Source organism: Oncorhynchus kisutch, linkage group LG10 (genome assembly GCF_002021735.2).
Source record: "Oncorhynchus kisutch isolate 150728-3 linkage group LG10, Okis_V2, whole genome shotgun sequence".
NCBI classification, from domain to species: Eukaryota; Metazoa; Chordata; class Actinopteri; order Salmoniformes; family Salmonidae; genus Oncorhynchus; species Oncorhynchus kisutch.
This window is the reverse complement of record NC_034183.2, coordinates 12,324,612-12,345,205: the sequence shown is the minus strand read 5'-3', so window position 1 is coordinate 12,345,205 and position 20,594 is coordinate 12,324,612. Positions and strand designations below refer to the sequence as shown.

The window sequence follows — 20,594 nt, the reverse complement described above, 5'->3', positions numbered from 1 at the left end:
TGACGAGGGGCATGAGGGGCGTTGTACAGAACAAAGTCAACAGCAATTGGAACGTCTCTAACCAGAGTATCAAAGCCAATGTTGAATTTTCAAACCGACGCTTTACCAACGTTGTGTTTTGGCTCTGGACCAATCAGATGGCCCCAAATATTTGCATTCAGTGGAAGGTCGGTGAGGTCCTCAGATCCAGACTCATTGCAGAGAACAAACTAACATCCATGGGTGTGGCGTAGTGTGTGGCCGGAGCAAGGAGTCTGGGTAGCCAGGCAAGCCAGACACATCATCTGCAGGCTAACAAATGATGTGTAAATATCATACCAACCTTTGGTTGATGTCAACATGTATGAAGGTTTAAATTTGCTGACTGTACTGTGTGCTCATGAATATGCAACATCCTCCTGATATAGTGATGTTAACTAAATTATCTATTTAGTTGTATCTGTGCTAGCCAGACATTTACACAATAACTAAATGACCTATTTAGTTGTATCTGTGCTAGCCAGACATTTACACAATAACTAAATGACCTATTAAGTTGTATCTGTGCTAGCCAGACATTTACACAATAACTAAATGACCTATTAAGTTGTATCTGTGCTAACCAGATATTTGTAATAACTAAACTGCCTATTAAATTGTATCTGTGCCAACAAGACATCTACAGATTAACACAAAATGGCATCAAACACACCTTTTGTAACATACTCTGTTTTAAGCAACAAATGCAGAAGATCATAAGTTTTCCCCAACTCCCTCATGAAATGACAATGAAGTGATGCACACTTCTGAAGAGGAAGCTCAGGAGAAATCCCCCCTAGTCTGGATAGATGAGCCAGAGCATTAGAGGTAAATCTCAATCTGGCAACCGTCAATCTGCCAACCGTCAATCTGGCAACTGTCAATCTGGCAACTGGGGGCATATCTGAGCCTGTTCATTTCAGCTGAGCTTTCATGCAACCCTCACAGTTTGTATGGAGAGAGAACTGCCATCTATGGGTACGTTTGACATCAGGGTGCATATCTCGTGATGTTTCCCAGCAATGAGAGCTGACTTTCTTTCCTAGTATATTTTCCTCGTCTCCTTGCTTTGTCTCCTTATCCAATTGGCAAGGATACCCCAGAACCTATTTCCCAATAACATATGGTACATACTCATAATGGCTGTCAGGCAGGCATCCCTGTTGCTGATTTCTATATACACCTACTTTAGACTGTGCAATGACTGGATTATTGATCACATCCTGAACTAGACGGCACTATCCCACACCATTATGCAGCTGAGAATATGTGTTTGAAAATGTATTCATGCTGACATATAGGCATTTTACTTGTATCTCTATTAAGCTGATGTATTGGCATGCACAGAGACAGAGAGAGGACAAGTGAGAGAGAGAGGGGGGGAGGTGAGAGATAGATAGAGAGATAGATAAAGATAGAGATAGATAAAGAGAAAGAGAGAGAGGGGGCTAGAGATAGAGAGTGGGGCGAGAGAGAGACCGACCGACTAACCGACTAACCGACAGACAGACAGACAGACAGACAGACAGACAGACAGACAGACAGACAGACAGACAGACAGACAGACAGACAGACAGACAGACAGACAGACAGACAGACAGACAGAGACAGTGATAGAGGCAGACATACAGTAAATTAATTAAGTCCTAAAATAGACCTGAGTAAACAGAGCCTATAGTGCACTTGTGTGGTATGTCTCTGTTTCTCTCTTTGTGTCAGTCAGTCTGCCTCTCTATTTCTCTCTGTCTCACTCTCTCTCTCTGCCTCTGTTTCTCTCTCTCTGTCAGTCAGTCTGCCTCTCTATTTCTCTCTGTCTCACTCTCTCTCTCTGTCTCTCAATTCAATTCAAGGGGCTTTATCTCTCTCTCTCTCTCTCTCTGTCTGTCTGTCTCTCTCTGTGTCTGATTTTTACTTATTTGAATTTACGGGTTTACGCACCAACCTAACTTTTGGGAGAGAGTAATGGAGCTCTTCGCTATTAAACCACAGATAATGAAATGTTTTCTGTTCGAGTCCCCTGTCATTTTGCCTGGTCCTACCTATACACTGTGGTTGTCTGGTCTGTTTGCTTGTCCCTTCCTGATTCTCTACACTGTCCAGGTGATCCTGAAGGGCCTTCTCATTCCTCAGCCTGCGCTGCTCTTCTTTAGACTCTTTGGCCATGTCTTTATCTCTCCTATCCTTCTGACCAGGCCCCCGTCTCCCCTCTTCCACCATCCTCTCATATTTTTCCATAATGAGCTCTGCATCTGTCTTTGGCTCTGTCACTTTGTCATTCCCATCTTTCTTTTGGACAATCTCACTTTTATTACTCACTTTGGCCTGCTGACCCGGGGGGACCTTGGTCATGCCTGAGAGAGAGAGAGAGAGAGAGAGAGAGAGAGAGAGACAGAGAGAGAGACACAGAGAGAGAGAGAGAGAGAGGGAGAGAGAGAGAGAGAGACAGAGAGAGAGAGAGAGAGGGGATGGGAGGTAGGGACTATATGTGTCTTTTAGGAGGTGAAGCCACATCTTGAATTTCCACACTGTCTGACCTGGACACTTTTTAATGAAGGCTAGAATAAAGGATGAGTCTGATGTGGTTTTCTCACTGTGAGATGAAAGGATGAGTCTGGTGTGGTTCTCTCACTATGAGATGAAAGGATGAGTCTGGTGTGGTTCTCTCACTACGAGATGAAAGGATGAGTCTGATGTGGTTCTCTCACTATGAGATGAAAGGATGAGTCTGGTGTGGTTCTCTCACTATGAGATGAAAGGATGAGTCTGGTGTGGTTCTCTCACTATGAGATGAAAGGATAAGTCTGGTGTGGTTCTCTCACTATGAGATGAAAGGATGAGTCTGGTGTGGTTCTCTCACTATGAGATGAAAGGATGAGTCTGGTGTGGTTCTCTCACTATGAGATAAAAGGATGAGTCTGGTGTGGTTCTCTCACTATGAGATGAAAGGATGAGTCTGGTGTGGTTCTCTCACTATAAGATGAAAGGATGAGTCTGGTGTGGTTCTCGCACTATGAGATGAAAGGATGAGTCTGATGTGGTTCTCTCACTATGAGATATGTTAGTATATGATGGTTTGCTAGAGTGTAGACTACCTGTGTTGCTGCTGCCCTGACACACACGTGCAACTCCCGACTGAAGAAGGGGTGGACATGGGTCGGAGGGTCGGAGATGCAACCACTCCTCTCTATGTCTTTCTGCCTCTCTCTGCTGCATGAAGTCCAACCAGACCGAGAATTGATGATGATGTAAATCAAGTGTTATCAAGTGTTAATCAAATGGTATGCTGCTGGGGCAGTACTGTTGATATTTAAACTAAGGTGCTCAGGCACAGGTAGACCCCTATCTGTACCACAAGGTTTCATTTCCAGTTTTTAGGACTACAAACTGGCGAGCTCTATGGCCACAACCATCTGTGACAATCCTAAAGAGAGAAAGAATGCTTTGAGTACTAAACTGTGGGTACATTAGAGACCATTTTCTCTGGCACGCTCAATTCTGTTAGCATATCTTTCAAGTCTAGTGTGACAAAAAAAACATTGGAGAATCTAAGGCTGGTGAATGTTTTTTTGAAAGACTTTGCAAACCCTAGAGGTTAGGAATCTGGGACAGTATCCATACTGTTTCTCTCTAGCAAAACACAGAACACAGAATTGGTCTTGACCTGACCCTTAAAAACAATGTGCACACACAAACCATTGATGATAAAATGATTTTATTATTTTATAATGCTTGAAGAATTTAAAAATGTATATAGAAAACAAGGGAAAGAATGAAAATGAATTTCAGAAAATATTTTTCAAATTGCAGAGGTCACTTCTTAGCAAGGAAAACGTCAGGAACTGAAAAAAGACCCAACAAAAAATATCACTGTTAGAATCATGTAATACTGTGTCAAACAAACTTCACTTATCAGTTGTAACATTCTCCTCTCTTACCTATGCATTCTGACTTCATTTTTTTCCGCACAAGGGGTTTCAAGACTTTAGCCAAACGATTTTTCCCAGCTGCAAATATAGAGACATCTGAGAGAGAGAGAGAGAGAGAGAGAAAGAGAGAGAGAGAGAGAGACAGAGAGAGAGAGACAGAGAGATTAGCATTGATTATGTACACACTAGGTGAGCATAGCCTTGCTATTGAGAAAGACCGCCGTTGGCAGACCTGGCTCTCAAGAGAAGACAAGCTATGTGCACACTGCCCACAAAATGAGGTGGAAACTGAGCTGCACTTCCTAACCTCCTGACAAATGTATGACCATATTAGAGACACATATTTCCCTCATCAAAGCAGCAATATATGTGACCTGTTGCCACAAGAAAAGGGCAACCAGTGAAAAACAAACACCATTGTAAATACAACCCATATTTATGTTTATTTATTTTCCCTTTTGTACTTATAACACTGTACATAGCCATAATATGACATTTTAAATGTCTCTATTCCTTTGAAACTTTTGTGAACGTAATATTTACTGTTAATTTGTGATTGTTTATTTCACTTGTGTTTATTATCTACTTCACTTGCTTATGTTTCCCATGTCAATAAATCCATTTGAATTGAATTGAGAGAGAGACGGGGGATAAGGGGGAAGAGACTCTGGGGTTGTTGAAGATTATTAAAAATGGCTGCTCTTATACATTCTTATTGATGAGCCGATGAATCAAACTGCTCTTGTTATTACCTTTGCAGGGGTTGGTTGTCCTATTCTGCTGGCCTGGAGGGGGCTCTGCAACCCCCTGTTGGCCCACAGAGAAGATGGAGTAATCTGAGAGAGAGAGAGAGAGAGAGAGAGAGAGAGAGAGAGAGAGAGAGAGAGAGAGAGAGAGAGAGAGAGAGAGAGAGAGAGAGAGAGAGAGACAGAGATAGAGATAGATAGAGGAAAACAGAGTGAACGCGTGTGCGTGCGAACGCGTTTAAGAGAGAGAAAGAGATAGATAGAGGAAAACAGAGTGAATGCGTGTGCGTGTGCGTGTGCGTGTGCGTGCGAACGCGTTTAAGAGAGAGAAAGAGATATAGACAGAGTGACAAATATATAGATAGAAAGAAAATGATCCAAACAAACATCAGCCATGATTCCTGAAATAGACATCAAACAGTTCTATTCCAATTGAGAACTAGAGCCTATAGTGTGCTTGTGTGGTCTCTCTCTCTCTCTCTCTCTCTCTCTCTCTCTCTCTCTCTCTCTCTCTCTCTCTCTCTCTCTCTCTCTCTCTGCCTGCCTGCCTGTCTGTCTGTCTGTCTGTCTGTCTGTCTGTCTGTCTGTCTGTCTCTATATCTCTCATCCTTTTTACCGACACCTCACTATGCCATCAAATACTTTGTGAAAAGTCTGTCACTCTCTGTCCCCCTTCATGTTTTACCTTTGTATTTTACTGGCTGTTGATCATTCGGGTCCTTGCTCTTTAGCCCTGATGCAGTGAAAATAGAGTAATCTAAGGACAGAAAGGAATATACATGAATGGAAATTTGATAGGACAACAACACACAACAATAAAATTATAGTTAGGTTCTATAAACTGTTTCAATGCACTAGAGGAGTACTGTGTTAATAAACTGCAGTCACACATAACTCAGTACCTTAGTGAGATACACTGCTGTTACTTAAATGTAATAGTTTTATTAGCCTCCCCATGAGGATTAAGATGGCGTCGTCTCAGTACAATGTGATGCTAAACCACCCTGAAGGAGGCTGCAAAGCCGAAACATCTGTGTACGCCATCCCTGATGCAGTTCAAATGTATTTATTTGTACTTATTTTAATTTACGGGTTTTACTCACCAACCTAACTTTTGGGAGAGAACAATGGTGCTCTACGCTATTAAACCACAGAGAATGAAATGTTTTCTGTTCGAGTCCCCTGTCACTTTGCCTGGTCCTACCTATACACTGTGGTTGTCTGGTCTGTTTGCTTGTCCCTTCCTGATTCTCTACACTGTCCAGGTGATCCTGAAGGGCCTTCTCATTCCTCAGCCTGCGCTGCTCTTCTTTAGACTCTTTGGCCATGTCTTTATCTCTCCTATCCTTCTGACCAGGCCCCCGTCTCCCCTCTTCCACCATCCTCTCATATTTTTCCATAATGAGCTCTGCATCTGTCTTTGGCTCTGTCACTTTGTCATTCCCATCTTTCTTTTGGACAATCTCACTTTTATAACTCACTTTGGCCTGCTGAACCGGGGGTACCTTGGCCATGCCTGAGAGACAGAGAGACAGAGAGACAGACAGACAGACAGACAGACAGACAGACAGACAGACAGACAGACAGACAGAGAGACAGACAGACAGGCAGACAGACAGAGAGAGAGGAGAGAGAGAGAGAGAGAGAGAGAGAGAGAGAGAGAGAGAGAGAGAGAGAGAGAGAGAGAGAGAGAGAGAGAGAGAGAGGATTGGAAATAAACATCATCTCTGTTATTTAGAGCCTAGTGTGTCTCAGTTGGTATTTCATAGTGCTTGCAACACCAGGGTTGTGTTTTCGATTCCCACGGGGGGCCAGTATAGTCGCTCTGAATAAGATCATCTGCTCTATGACTAAAATGTAAATGTTAAATGTAAAAAGACAGCTCTACTGGTTATAGCATGGTCCTCCAACCCTCCTGACCTTTACACTTAGCTGGCTGTTCCTGACGAGACCTCTGAAGGACCTCTATCTCTGTCTTCTCTTGGTTCATTCCCCCACTTGTCAGGTCATTTTCACCTTTGACCTTTACTGGCTGATATGTCTGAGGGTTCTGAGTCTTTCCCTCGGCTGCAGCCCTCTGCTCTTGGTTTATCTTTCCAATCTTTTCTCTTGAGACCTCTCCATCAATCCTATCTGTATTCGGTAATGGTGTAACTGTGTCATCTTTGTTTAGTCTTTTCTTCTCATTGTCCTCTTTCCACTTTTGCCATACTTCTTCAGTTATGAATTCATCGTAACTATCATAGTCACTCTCTGACCAGTCTGTGTCGATGTCCAGGTCCTGTTCACCTTTGACCTTTGTTGCCTGGTCTGTCTGAGTGTTCTGAGTCTTTCCTCCAGCTGCAGCAAACACAGACAAGAGAAAAGAGGAACAGATATAGACAGATATATAACAGATACAATACAGAGACAGCTTTCAAGCTAGCTCAGCACTCATCATTGCATCAATATGGTAATTCTAGACCTTTTCACCTTTGCACATTGCTGGCTGGTCCTCCTGAGGTTTCAGAGTCTTTGACTCAGTTGCAGTAACTATGGAGACATCTGACAAGATAAAGTAAAATGACTGGAGTTAATATCAAAAGGAGTGTGTTTGATAATAATACCATAAACACTAAAAGATGTACAGTGTTGACGATGCTTTCATACTGAACATGCTTTCAAATGAACTAAACTCAATGTAGTTTACTAAACAAGTTGTAGGACAGTTTGAATATCAATGGTCCAACAGATCAATGTATTCATGTAGTAGGCTGCAATCCAAATATGAATGTGTGACTACCATAGACTTAATGGTTTCAGTGTACAAAATAACTGTAAACTAAGATGACATGAAAATAAAATATATATTATCCACTGGACACAGATGTCAGTTTAAAGTCTAGTTTTAATTTACATTTGATTCAGTTGACAACTAATGTGAAATCAACTAAATGTAAACCATGTAATTGGATTTAGATGAAAAGCTGTGTGGAAAAAAACATCCTGAAATTCCTTTACATTGATGACGTTTTGCAAATCCAAGTCGTTTTCCATATTGATTCAATGTCATGTCATAAAATAGATAATTATTTTGTAGAAAGAAGGCTGATTCAACCAGTTTTTGCCCAGTGGGTAGTGGGTCTTATGTGACACAGCAATTCATAATGCTGCACCCATCCTCTTTCTTACCTTTGCACTGCTGGGTCTGCTGAGTCTGAGCACCAGCTGAAAAGATGGATAAATCTGTCGGGGGAGAGAGGTGGGCAAGAGGAACGATTGATAAACATACTGAGGGAATTCATGCTCACTTCACAATCTGAACTTCTCCTTATCATCTAGTGTGGTCTCTCTCTCTCTCTCTCTCTCTCTCTCTCTCTCTCTCTCTCTCTCTCTCTCTCTCTCTCTCTCTCTCTCTCTCTCTCACCTTTGCATTTTGCTGGCTGGACCTTTTTCTTCTCTTGGTTTATGATGTCTCTCTCAGCTGTATTTCCATCATGTTGGACTTGTGTACACGCTTTCTTTTCCTCAATGTCCATGCTCCATTTTGTCCATTCGTCTTTATCTATGAACTCTTTGTCACTATCCATTGTTCCCTCACTGTCATAGTCACTCTCTGACCAGTCAATGTCCAGGTCCTGTTCACCTTTGACCTTTGTGGCCTGGTCTGTCTGAGTGTTCTGAGTCTGTCCTCCAGCTGCAGCAAACACAGACAAGAGAAGGTAGAGAAAGTACATTACTAGACAGACATAACACCTTGAACATGCTGTCAAACTAGCTCAGCACTCCTCATTGTAATTCCACTGACTGCCTTTTTACCTCCGCACGTTGCTGGTTGGTCTGTTTCCTCATCAATCTCAAAATCAGCTGTAATTTCCTCAATCTCACTGTCACTCTCTGACCAGTCATTATCCAGGTCCTTTTCACCTTTGACCTTTGCTGAGTCCTGAGTCTTTCCTCCGGCTGCAGCAAACACAGACAAATCTGACAAGAAAAGAGAGAGAATGGACATTAATACACACAGAAAAACAGAAATAAGAGAAGCGCCTTGAACATCCTAATAAACTATCTCAGCATTCAACATTGTATCAATATCTTATAATCCAGGTCCCAGTCTCCCAAAAGCATCATAAGGATATGTTAATCATTAGAACCTTCATAGGAGCCTTGATAAATCTCAGAGCTGTTTCCCAAAAGCATCATAAGGATATGTTAATCATTAGAACCTTCATAGGAGCCTTGGTAAATCTCAGAGCTGTTTCCCAAAAGCATCATAAGGATATGTTAATCATTAGAACCTTCATAAGAGCCTTGATAAATCTCAGAGCTGTTTCCCAAAAGCATCATAAGGATATGTTAATCATTAGAACCTTCATAAGAGCCTTGATAAATCTCAGAGCTGTTTCCCAAAAGCATCATAAGGATATGTTAATCATTAGAACCTTCATAGGAGCCTTGGTAAATCTCAGAGCTGTTTCCCAAAACCATCATAAGGATATGTTAATCATTAGAACCTTCATAGGAGCATTGTTAAATCTCAGAGCTGTTTCCCAAAACCATAATTAGTCAAGTTGCAGTTGAAAATGCTGCCTCAGACCACTCGTAGTTCAGCTAAGTGCTTTGTTAAATGCTTTTTTTGCCCTTCCACATCACCTTCTGCGCAGAAGATCTCCCCTAAACATAGAAACAAGACGTTTATCTGTCTCTCTGTGACTGACGATAACTTCGGCATGAAGTTGACTACAAATAAACAGTTATCAATGTCTTGGCAATTCAACAAGCGAAGTTCAGTAGGCTATACAGGCCTGTATTTCAATCATATTCAAATCTATTTAATCTTCAGTCAATTGACTTCTATTTGTAGACTTTACGGTCTGTAATTGTTGCCTCAATATATATTTCATGATGTTTAACTACATGTGCCAAATTTATCTGTGATTTAGTACATTATTATAGGGTAAGCATCAGCAAAAGCCGCCTCAATATTTTGCAGCCATGAGGTGGTAATAGCTCTCTGGGAGCTGATCCGTCATCAGTACTGTGGAATAATTCTAATGTTAAGGTAAGATTTGAATGGAAAAATCTGATCAAGGAGCAGCCCTGCCTTTCTTTCAATCAATATCTACACCTTCTCCAACAATGCACTTAGTGAACGTTCTCTCTGCGTGGTGTTTTGTTGAAACGCATGTGACATCTTCGGCCGTTATAAGAAAGTTGCATCACTTAAACACTAGTAAGCTTCAGTTCCATCGCTAACGGGAAACCGGGCTTTGGTCTTTACCTTTACACTTTGCTGGCTGCTCCTCCTGAGGTTTCAGAGTCTTTGACTCAGCTGCAGCAACCAAGGAGACATCTAACAAGAAATAGGAAAATTAAGGATGTTAATACCAACAGTGGGGGAGGGGGGTGCAGTTGTATAACACTTTCAATGTACAAAAGAACTGTAAACTAAGATGACCTTTGCTCTGGGTCTGTTTGACCTCAACACCAGCCAAGAAGATGGAGGAATCTGGAGGAGAGGGAGGTGGTATACAGTCAGTGTAAGTGAAAGTGTTGAAACTACCCTCACAGATCACACTTTATTCTCTGTCTGTCCCCTTTTTACCTTTGAGCTTTGCTGGTTGATTCTTGTCAGGGTCCTGAATCTTAACCTCCTCAGCAATAGAGATGGAGTAATCTGACATTTGAAAAAAATGGTGTGTCAAAATGTGGGTGAAAAGGTAAGTGTTAATGATTTCACGGGAGTTTCCTACAATTATAAAATATTAGTGATGATTTTCACATGCTGTCAAACAAGATCAGCACTCCTCACTGTAATTCCACTGATTGCCTTCTTACCTCCGCACGTTGCTGGTTGGTCTGTTTCCTCATCAATCTCAAAATCAGCTGTAATTTCCTCAATCTCACTGTCACTCTCTGACCAGTCATTATCCAGGTCCTTTTCACCTTTGACCTTTGCTGAGTCCTGAGTCTTTCCTCCGGCTGCAGCAAACACAGACAAATCTGACAAGAAAATAGAGAGAATGCACATTAATACACACAGACAATCAGAAATAAGAGAAGCGCCTTGAACATGATAATAAACTATCTCAGCATTCAACATTGTATCAATATGTTATAATCCAGGTCCCAGTTTCCCAAAAGCATCATAAGGATATGATAATCATTAGAACCTTCATAGGAGCCTTGGTAAATCTCAGAGCTGTTTCCCAAAAGCATCATAAGGATATGTTAATCATTAGAACCTTCATAGGAGCCTTGGTAAATCTCAGAGCTGTTTCCCAAAACCATCATAAGGATATGTTAATCATTAGAACCTTCATAGGAGCATTGTTAAATCTCAGAGCTGTTTCCCAAAAGCATAATTAGTCAAGTTGCAGTTGAAAATGCTGCCTCAGACCACTCGTAGTTCAGCTAAGTGCTTTGTTAAATGCTTTTTTTGCCCTTCCACATCACCTTCTGCGCAGAAGATCTCCCCTAAACATAGAAACAAGACGTTTATCTGTCTCTCTGTGACTGACGAAAACTTCGGCATGAAGTTGACTACAAATAAACAGTTATCAATGTCTTGGCAATTCAACAAGCGAAGTTCAGTAGGCTACACAGGCCTGTATTTCAATCATATTCAAATCTATTTAATCTTCAGTCAATTGACTTCTATTTGTAGACTTTACGGTCTGTAATTGTTGCCTCAATATATATTTCATGATGTTTAACTACATGTGCCAAATTTATCTGTGATTTAGTACATTATTATAGGGTAAGCATCAGAAAAAGCCGCCTCAATATTTTGCAGCCATGAGGTGGTAATAGCTCTCTGGGAGCTGATCCGTCATCAGTACTGTGGAATAATTCTAATGTTAAGGTAAGATTTGAATGGAAAACTCTGATCAAGGAGCAGCCCTGCCTTTCTTTCAATCAATATCTACACCTTCTCCAACAATGCACTTAGTGAACGTTCTCTCTGCGTGGTGTTTTGTTGAAACGCATGTGACATCTTCGGCCGTTATAAGAAAGTTGCATCACTTAAACACTAGTAAGCTTCAGTTCCATCGCTAACGGGAAACCGGGCTTTGGTCTTTACCTTTACACTTTGCTGGCTGCTCCTCCTGAGGTTTCAGAGTCTTTGACTCAGCTGCAGCAACCAAGGAGACATCTAACAAGAAATAGGAAAATTAAGGATGTTAATACCAACAGTGGGGGAGGGGGGTGCAGTTGTATAACACTTTCAATGTACAAAAGAACTGTAAACTAAGATGACCTTTGCTCTGGGTCTGTTTGACCTCAACACCAGCCAAGAAGATGGAGGAATCTGGAGGAGAGGGAGGTGGTATACAGTCAGTGTAAGTGAAAGTGTTGAAACTACCCTCACATATCACACTTTATTCTCTGTCTGTCCCCTTTTTACCTTTGAGCTTTGCTGGTTGATTCTTGTCAGGGTCCTGAATCTTAACCTCCTCAGCAATAGAGATGGAGTAATCTGACATTTGAAAAAAATGGTGTGTCAAAATGTGGGTGAAAAGGTAAGTGTTAATGATTTCACGGGAGTTTCCTACAATTATAAAATATTAGTGATGATTTTCACATGCTGTCAAACAAGATCAGCACTCCTCACTGTAATTCCACTGACTGCCTTCTTACCTCCGCACGTTGCTGGTTGGTCTGTTTCCTCATCAATCTCAAAATCAGCTGTAATTTCCTCAATCTCACTGTCACTCTCTGACCAGTCATTATCCAGGTCCTTTTCACCTTTGACCTTTGCTGAGTCCTGAGTCTTTCCTCCGGCTGCAGCAAACACAGACAAATCTGACAAGAAAATAGAGAGAATGCACATTAATACACACAGACAAACAGAAATAAGAGAAGCGCCTTGAACATGATAATAAACTATCTCAGCATTCAACATTGTATCAATATGTTATAATCCAGGTCCCAGTTTCCCAAAAGCATCATAAGGATATGATAATCATTAGAACCTTCATAGGAGCCTTGGTAAATCTCAGAGCTGTTTCCCAAAAGCATCATAAGGATATGTTAATCATTAGAACCTTCATAGGAGCCTTGGTAAATCTCAGAGCTGTTTCCCAAAACCATCATAAGGATATGTTAATCATTAGAACCTTCATAGGAGCATTGTTAAATCTCAGAGCTGTTTCCCAAAAGCATAATTAGTCAAGTTGCAGTTGAAAATGCTGCCTCAGACCACTCGTAGTTCAGCTAAGTGCTTTGTTAAATGCTTTTTTTGCCCTTCCACATCACCTTCTGCGCAGAAGATCTCCCCTAAACATAGAAACAAGACGTTTATCTGTCTCTCTGTGACTGACGATAACTTCGGCATGAAGTTGACTACAAATAAACAGTTATCAATGTCTTGGCAATTCAACAAGCGAAGTTCAGTAGGCTATACAGGCCTGTATTTCAATCATATTCAAATCTATTTAATCTTCAGTCAATTGACTTCTATTTGTAGACTTTACGGTCTGTAATTGTTGCCTCAATATATATTTCATGATGTTTAACTACATGTGCCAAATTTATCTGTGATTTAGTACATTATTATAGGGTAAGCATCAGCAAAAGCCGCCTCAATATTTTGCAGCCATGAGGTGGTAATAGCTCTCTGGGAGCTGATCCGTCATCAGTACTGTGGAATAATTCTAATGTTAAGGTAAGATTTGAATGGAAAAATCTGATCAAGGAGCAGCCCTGCCTTTCTTTCAATCAATATCTACACCTTCTCCAACAATGCACTTAGTGAACGTTCTCTCTGCGTGGTGTTTTGTTGAAACGCATGTGACATCTTCGGCCGTTATAAGAAAGTTGCATCACTTAAACACTAGTAAGCTTCAGTTCCATCGCTAACGGGAAACCGGGCTTTGGTCTTTACCTTTACACTTTGCTGGCTGCTCCTCCTGAGGTTTCAGAGTCTTTGACTCAGCTGCAGCAACCAAGGAGACATCTAACAAGAAATAGGAAAATTAAGGATGTTAATACCAACAGTGGGGGAGGGGGGTGCAGTTGTATAACACTTTCAATGTACAAAAGAACTGTAAACTAAGATGACCTTTGCTCTGGGTCTGTTTGACCTCAACACCAGCCAAGAAGATGGAGGAATCTGGAGGAGAGGGAGGTGGTATACAGTCAGTGTAAGTGAAAGTGTTGAAACTACCCTCACAGATCACACTTTATTCTCTGTCTGTCCCCTTTTTACCTTTGAGCTTTGCTGGTTGATTCTTGTCAGGGTCCTGAATCTTAACCTCCTCAGCAATAGAGATGGAGTAATCTGACATTTGAAAAAAATGGTGTGTCAAAATGTGGGTGAAAAGGTAAGTGTTAATGATTTCACGGGAGTTTCCTACAATTATAAAATATTAGTGATGATTTTCACATGCTGTCAAACAAGATCAGCACTCCTCACTGTAATTCCACTGATTGCCTTCTTACCTCCGCACGTTGCTGGTTGGTCTGTTTCCTCATCAATCTCAAAATCAGCTGTAATTTCCTCAATCTCACTGTCACTCTCTGACCAGTCATTATCCAGGTCCTTTTCACCTTTGACCTTTGCTGAGTCCTGAGTCTTTCCTCCGGCTGCAGCAAACACAGACAAATCTGACAAGAAAATAGAGAGAATGCACATTAATACACACAGACAATCAGAAATAAGAGAAGCGCCTTGAACATGATAATAAACTATCTCAGCATTCAACATTGTATCAATATGTTATAATCCAGGTCCCAGTTTCCCAAAAGCATCATAAGGATATGATAATCATTAGAACCTTCATAGGAGCCTTGGTAAATCTCAGAGCTGTTACCCAAAAGCATCATAAGGATATGTTAATCATTAGAACCTTCATAGGAGCCTTGGTAAATCTCAGAGCTGTTTCCCAAAACCATCATAAGGATATGTTAATCATTAGAACCTTCATAGGAGCATTGTTAAATCTCAGAGCTGTTTCCCAAAAGCATAATTAGTCAAGTTGCAGTTGAAAATGCTGCCTCAGACCACTCGTAGTTCAGCTAAGTGCTTTGTTAAATGCTTTTTTTGCCCTTCCACATCACCTTCTGCGCAGAAGATCTCCCCTAAACATAGAAACAAGACGTTTATCTGTCTCTCTGTGATTGACGAAAACTTCGGCATGAAGTTGACTACAAATAAACAGTTATCAATGTCTTGGCAATTCAACAAGCGAAGTTCAGTAGGCTACACAGGCCTGTATTTCAATCATATTCAAATCTATTTAATCTTCAGTCAATTGACTTCTATTTGTAGACTTTACGGTCTGTAATTGTTGCCTCAATATATATTTCATGATGTTTAACTACATGTGCCAAATTTATCTGTGATTTAGTACATTATTATAGGGTAAGCATCAGAAAAAGCCGCCTCAATATTTTGCAGCCATGAGGTGGTAATAGCTCTCTGGGAGCTGATCCGTCATCAGTACTGTGGAATAATTCTAATGTTAAGGTAAGATTTGAATGGAAAAATCTGATCAAGGAGCAGCCCTGCCTTTCTTTCAATCAATATCTACACCTTCTCCAACAATGCACTTAGTGAACGTTCTCTCTGCGTGGTGTTTTGTTGAAACGCATGTGACATCTTCGGCCGTTATAAGAAAGTTGCATCACTTAAACACTAGTAAGCTTCAGTTCCATCGCTAACGGGAAACCGGGCTTTGGTCTTTACCTTTACACTTTGCTGGCTGCTCCTCCTGAGGTTTCAGAGTCTTTGACTCAGCTGCAGCAACCAAGGAGACATCTAACAAGAAATAGGAAAATTAAGGATGTTAATACCAACAGTGGGGGAGGGGGGTGCAGTTGTATAACACTTTCAATGTACAAAAGAACTGTAAACTAAGATGACCTTTGCTCTGGGTCTGTTTGACCTCAACACCAGCCAAGAAGATGGAGGAATCTGGAGGAGAGGGAGGTGGTATACAGTCAGTGTAAGTGAAAGTGTTGAAACTACCCTCACATATCACACTTTATTCTCTGTCTGTCCCCTTTTTACCTTTGAGCTTTGCTGGTTGATTCTTGTCAGGGTCCTGAATCTTAACCTCCTCAGCAATAGAGATGGAGTAATCTGACATTTGAAAAAAATGGTGTGTCAAAATGTGGGTGAAAAGGTAAGTGTTAATGATTTCACGGGAGTTTCCTACAATTATAAAATATTAGTGATGATTTTCACATGCTGTCAAACAAGATCAGCACTCCTCACTGTAATTCCACTGATTGCCTTCTTACCTCCGCACGTTGCTGGTTGGTCTGTTTCCTCATCAATCTCAAAATCAGCTGTAATTTCCTCAATCTCACTGTCACTCTCTGACCAGTCATTATCCAGGTCCTTTTCACCTTTGACCTTTGCTGAGTCCTGAGTCTTTCCTCCGGCTGCAGCAAACACAGACAAATCTGACAAGAAAATAGAGAGAATGCACATTAATACACACAGACAATCAGAAATAAGAGAAGCGCCTTGAACATGATAATAAACTATCTCAGCATTCAACATTGTATCAATATGTTATAATCCAGGTCCCAGTTTCCCAAAAGCATCATAAGGATATGATAATCATTAGAACCTTCATAGGAGCCTTGGTAAATCTCAGAGCTGTTACCCAAAAGCATCATAAGGATATGTTAATCATTAGAACCTTCATAGGAGCCTTGGTAAATCTCAGAGCTGTTTCCCAAAACCATCATAAGGATATGTTAATCATTAGAACCTTCATAGCAGCATTGTTAAATCTCAGAGCTGTTTCCCAAAAGCATAATTAGTCAAGTTGCAGTTGAAAATGCTGCCTCAGACCACTCGTAGTTCAGCTAAGTGCTTTGTTAAATGCTTTTTTTGCCCTTCCACATCACCTTCTGCGCAGAAGATCTCCCCTAAACATAGAAACAAGACGTTTATCTGTCTCTCTGTGACTGACGAAAACTTCGGCATGAAGTTGACTACAAATAAACAGTTATCAATGTCTTGGCAATTCAACAAGCGAAGTTCAGTAGGCTACACAGGCCTGTATTTCAATCATATTCAAATCTATTTAATCTTCAGTCAATTGACTTCTATTTGTAGACTTTACGGTCTGTAATTGTTGCCTCAATATATATTTCATGATGTTTAACTACATGTGCCAAATTTATCTGTGATTTAGTACATTATTATAGGGTAAGCATCAGAAAAAGCCGCCTCAATATTTTGCAGCCATGAGGTGGTAATAGCTCTCTGGGAGCTGATCCGTCATCAGTACTGTGGAATAATTCTAATGTTAAGGTAAGATTTGAATGGAAAAATCTGATCAAGGAGCAGCCCTGCCTTTCTTTCAATCAATATCTACACCTTCTCCAACAATGCACTTAGTGAACGTTCTCTCTGCGTGGTGTTTTGTTGAAACGCATGTGACATCTTCGGCCGTTATAAGAAAGTTGCATCACTTAAACACTAGTAAGCTTCAGTTCCATCGCTAACGGGAAACCGGGCTTTGGTCTTTACCTTTACACTTTGCTGGCTGCTCCTCCTGAGGTTTCAGAGTCTTTGACTCAGCTGCAGCAACCAAGGAGACATCTAACAAGAAATAGGAAAATTAAGGATGTTAATACCAACAGTGGGGGAGGGGGGTGCAGTTGTATAACACTTTCAATGTACAAAAGAACTGTAAACTAAGATGACCTTTGCTCTGGGTCTGTTTGACCTCAACACCAGCCAAGAAGATGGAGGAATCTGGAGGAGAGGGAGGTGGTATACAGTCAGTGTAAGTGAAAGTGTTGAAACTACCCTCACATATCACACTTTATTCTCTGTCTGTCCCCTTTTTACCTTTGAGCTTTGCTGGTTGATTCTTGTCAGGGTCCTGAATCTTAACCTCCTCAGCAATAGAGATGGAGTAATCTGACATTTGAAAAAAATGGTGTGTGAAAATGTGGGTGAAAAGGTAAGTGTTAATGATTTCACGGGAGTTTCCTACAATTATAAAATATTAGTGATGATTTTCACATGCTGTCAAACAAGATCAGCACTCCTCACTGTAATTCCACTGACTGCCTTCTTACCTCCGCACGTTGCTGGTTGGTCTGTTTCCTCATCAATCTCAAAATCAGCTGTAATTTCCTCAATCTCACTGTCACTCTCTGACCAGTCATTATCCAGGTCCTTTTCACCTTTGACCTTTGCTGCCTGGTCTGTCTGAGTGTTGTTAGTCTTTCCTTCAACTGCTAGTTGATCCTCGTCTGGGCCCTGAGTCTTAACCATTGCCGCTGCGAAAATTGAAAAATCTGAAAGAGATGACAAAGGTAAGTGTCATTGACATCAGTGGAGTTCTCTACATTTAATGACAGATCAGTGATCATTTACATATGTTGCCAAACAACTTTTTTTTTTTTACCTTTGCATGTTTCCGATTGGTCTTCCTGAGGATGCTGAGTCTCTCGCTCTGCTCCAGCAAGTATCCTGTCCTCCTTCTTCTCCTCCTGACTCTCTAACTGTCCTGTGTCCTTTTGGTCATCCTTTTCTTTCTCTTGGTTGGATTTGACCCTCTCACTGTCATTGCTATCTGACCCCTTTCCAGGAGCCAAAGTGAGCTCGTCAGATTCTGTCGCACCATTGGTTTTGTATGTCTCTGTGTCTTGGCTTTGATGAACCTCTTTTCTCTCACCCTCCTCTCTCTTTGTGTTGCTTTGGGTTGTTTTCTCTTTCTCAACGTTGTTGTCCGTATTGTCTTTGTCAACCATGCCTTTCTTCATGTTTGGTTTCCCACTCTTATCATCATCACATTCACTTCTTATCACATTTCTTACTGTTCTCTCATCACTCTCAATATCTGTCTTATCTTCAACCTCCTCCTCCTCATCCGTTTCCTTTATTTCTTCACTAATGTCCTCAGTGTCACTGTCGATTATTTCCTCAATCTCGCTGTAGTCACTCTCTGACCAGTCTATATCACCTGCCAGGTCATTTTGAACTTTGACTTTTCCTGGGTGATCATTTTGACAGCAATTTGTAGCTACCTTCTCCTCAACAAGCATATTTTTATGTCCATCCTTTTGTTTCATCTCAGTGAAACCATCATCATCATCACTACTGTTAAATTCGTCCTCGCTCAGGAGTGCTTCCATCGTTTCATTCTTCCCTTTGTCTGTCTTCTTCTGGTGTGCTTTGACACTTTTACTGTCATCACAATCTGAACATTCTGAATCACTTCTGTGTTTCAGACATTCATGACTTCCAAAGTGAAATTCCCACACATCCAAGGCTGTCTTGTTTAGCTCTTTCATCCTCACTGTGTCTTCCACCCTCTTTCTTTCCTCCTTCTCCTCCTCCATCGTGGTCTTCTCTGCATGCTGTCTTTCCATCTTTTTCATCCTCTCCTCCAACTCTCTCATTTTTCCAAACATTTCATTCTTCATGTCTTCCAGTTTCCTCATTTTCATTTCCTCCTCGTGCTTCCTTTTCTCTTCTCTAATCTGACTCTCAAGTTCTCTCTTCCTGTCCTCCTCCCTCTCCTCCAGCTCTCTCATTTGTTTCTCCATATGTGTCAAATTTTCTTCTGCAATCTGTCTCTGCCTCTTTTCTTTCATTAGGTCCTCTTCCAGTTTCCTCATTTTCATTTCCTCTTCTCTTTTTCTCATATCTTCTCTAATCTGATTCTCAAGTTCTCTCTTCCTCTCCTCCTCCAACTCTCTAATTTTTCCAAACATTTCATTCTTCATGTCTTCCAGTTTCCTCATTTCTATTTCCTCCTCGTGCTTCCTTTTCTCTTCTCTAATCTGACTCTCATGTTCTCTCTTCCTGTCCTCCTCCCTCTCCTCCAGCTCTCTCATTTGTTTCTCCATATGTGTCAAATTTTCTTCTGCAATCTGTCTATGCCTCTTTTCTCTCATTAGGTCCTCTTTCAGTTTCCTCATTTTTATTTCCTCCTCATGCTTCCTTTTCTCTTCTCTAATCTGACTCTCACGTTCTCTCTTCCTCTCCTCCTCCCTCTCCTCCAGCTCTCTCATTTGTTTCTCCATATGTGTCCTATTTTCTTCTGCAATCTGTCTATGCCTCTTTTCTCTCATTAGATCCTCTTTCAGTTTCCTCATTTTTATTTCCTCCTCGTGCTTCCTTTTCTCTTCTCTAATCTGACTCTCAAGTTCTCTCTTCCTCTCCCCCTCCCTCTCCATCATTTGTTTCTCCATGTGTGTCAAATGTTCTTCTGCAATCTGTCTCTGTCTCTTTTCTTTCAGGAGCTCTCCCCTGTCTCCTTCCCTTGCTTCCTTCACACACTTTTCTCCCATATTATTTTCATCTTCCTTTCTCTCTTCCAGGTTTCTTCTCTTTCCATCACTCAGTGTCTCCGTTAGACTGGCTTGCTTTTTCAGCATCTGTTGTTCTTCTCCCATCTTTCTCTTTCCTTCTTCCACCTTTCTATTTGCCTTCCTTTCTGCTTTCATCCATGACTCTTCCTTTCGGATGTCTTCTTCCTTCCTGTAAAACTCTTTCCATTCCTCCACTCTCTTATTTTCAAATATCTCCCACTCATCTCTCTCCTCCTGTCTCTTCTTCTGGAGCTCCATCTGTTTCTCTACCTTCTGCCTCTCAGATTTCTCCCTGAACCTCCTCATTTCCTCCTCCATCTCTCTCTCCCTTTCCCTCATTCTAATATCCATTAACAGCAACTCTTCATCCTTCATTTGATTTATTTTTGCAAGCTCCTTCTTCTCCTCCCTCTTCATCCTCTCAAGTCCGTCCCTCTCCACCTCCTTCAACACCTTCTCTCTATTCATCTCCAGATGCTGGTAATCCTGCTGTTGTCTCTCTTCTGCATACATCTCCATCTTCTGTCTCTCTATCCGTCTCGTCTCCTCCATACAGGCCCATTGCTTTAGCAGGCCTACCTCTTTCCTTAGCAGGCCCACCTCAACATGCCAGTCGCTCTGACCAATACTG

The 20,594-nt window shown here is 41.3% G+C and overlaps 1 protein-coding gene across 1 annotated transcript in view; it reads right to left on the bottom strand.

The window, feature by feature from the left end:
* The window catches only part of LOC116375766 (trichohyalin-like), a 30,693-nt gene extending 10,391 nt beyond the window's left edge, over positions 1 to 20,302 (bottom strand). The window contains exons 1-27 of the mRNA XM_031832846.1: positions 18,052 to 20,302; positions 17,720 to 17,941; positions 17,487 to 17,558; positions 17,340 to 17,390; positions 17,163 to 17,234; positions 15,917 to 16,081; positions 15,684 to 15,755; positions 15,537 to 15,587; positions 15,360 to 15,431; positions 14,114 to 14,278; positions 13,881 to 13,952; positions 13,734 to 13,784; positions 13,557 to 13,628; positions 12,311 to 12,475; positions 12,078 to 12,149; positions 11,931 to 11,981; positions 11,754 to 11,825; positions 10,508 to 10,672; positions 10,275 to 10,346; positions 10,128 to 10,178; positions 9,951 to 10,022; positions 8,489 to 8,653; positions 8,097 to 8,366; positions 7,862 to 7,915; positions 6,611 to 7,030; positions 5,895 to 6,206; positions 2,058 to 2,369 (exon numbers count right to left, since the gene is read on the bottom strand). Of these exons, the coding sequence (XP_031688706.1) occupies positions 2,058 to 2,369; positions 5,895 to 6,206; positions 6,611 to 7,030; positions 7,862 to 7,915; positions 8,097 to 8,366; positions 8,489 to 8,653; positions 9,951 to 10,022; positions 10,128 to 10,178; positions 10,275 to 10,346; positions 10,508 to 10,672; positions 11,754 to 11,825; positions 11,931 to 11,981; positions 12,078 to 12,149; positions 12,311 to 12,475; positions 13,557 to 13,628; positions 13,734 to 13,784; positions 13,881 to 13,952; positions 14,114 to 14,278; positions 15,360 to 15,431; positions 15,537 to 15,587; positions 15,684 to 15,755; positions 15,917 to 16,081; positions 17,163 to 17,234; positions 17,340 to 17,390; positions 17,487 to 17,558; positions 17,720 to 17,941; positions 18,052 to 20,302 (5,641 nt within the window). The remainder of the gene's footprint in view (positions 1 to 2,057; positions 2,370 to 5,894; positions 6,207 to 6,610; positions 7,031 to 7,861; positions 7,916 to 8,096; positions 8,367 to 8,488; positions 8,654 to 9,950; positions 10,023 to 10,127; positions 10,179 to 10,274; positions 10,347 to 10,507; positions 10,673 to 11,753; positions 11,826 to 11,930; positions 11,982 to 12,077; positions 12,150 to 12,310; positions 12,476 to 13,556; positions 13,629 to 13,733; positions 13,785 to 13,880; positions 13,953 to 14,113; positions 14,279 to 15,359; positions 15,432 to 15,536; positions 15,588 to 15,683; positions 15,756 to 15,916; positions 16,082 to 17,162; positions 17,235 to 17,339; positions 17,391 to 17,486; positions 17,559 to 17,719; positions 17,942 to 18,051) is intronic.
* Positions 20,303 to 20,594: the final 292 nt, after the last annotated feature.